Source organism: Pseudomyrmex gracilis, unplaced genomic scaffold (assembly GCF_002006095.1).
Source record: "Pseudomyrmex gracilis isolate BER0280 unplaced genomic scaffold, ASM200609v1 scaffold_1108, whole genome shotgun sequence".
Classification (NCBI taxonomy): Eukaryota; Metazoa; Arthropoda; class Insecta; order Hymenoptera; family Formicidae; genus Pseudomyrmex; species Pseudomyrmex gracilis.
The window spans coordinates 11458-12114 of NW_018021692.1; the positions used below are offsets into that span (position 1 = coordinate 11458).

The 657-nt window shown below is 36.2% G+C and overlaps 1 protein-coding gene across 2 annotated transcripts in view; it reads left to right on the forward strand.

Annotated features, from left to right (window-relative positions):
* The first annotated feature begins 310 nt into the window (after window positions 1-310).
* The window catches only part of LOC109861875 (zinc finger MYM-type protein 1-like), a 2447-nt gene continuing 2100 nt past the window's right edge, over window positions 311-657 (forward strand). For both annotated transcript variants that reach the window (XM_020441714.1, XM_020441713.1), the window contains exon 1: window positions 311-561. In XM_020441714.1, the coding sequence (XP_020297303.1) occupies window positions 451-561 (111 nt within the window). In that variant the 5' untranslated portion in view covers window positions 311-450. The remainder of the gene's footprint in view (window positions 562-657) is intronic.

Sequence of the window (657 nt, forward strand, 5' to 3'; positions counted from 1 at the left end):
TAAGTATATTGACCGAAGTTTAAATTTGTACGTAATCTTAAACTTTATTTAACGCACTGATAAAAAATATAACGTAGCATTATTTTATGTTACATTACATTTTTTTGTCTGTGCGTAGATTGAAGTTTAAAATTATGTGCGAGAAGCTAAGTTTCGGTCAATAGTGAACGCAACGTATTATGGAAAAGCTTGTACAACTAAAAAAAAGTCGGCTGCTCGCGTTATCAGTTGACAATCGCGGGATGCGCGACGCGCGACCGGCGACCGGCACGACACGCGTAGTTGCGTATACATGTTCATGCAAGAACAAGGCAATACGCGAGGCGCGAGGCGCGAGGTGCGAAGTGCGTACATGTTCACGCAAGAAAACAATGCGCGTTTGATTAGGTCAGGTCACAATAGCATAAGTCATTTTTTCTGTTTTGAAACTACCGTTTTTTTGCTGTGAATATGAAGAAAATTAAACGTAAAGGTGGTGCGGAAAAATTAAGAGATAAAGAGAAGAAAAAACTAGAAGATAAAGCAAAAAAGTGTAAAAGTATTAGTCAAATGTTCTTTCAGGTAAGTAAGTGATTTGAATGTAAAATGGTACAGCCTATTATAGGCAATAGATACAATTATTTAGTACAACTTAGGAAAGATATTATAAAATTGTAT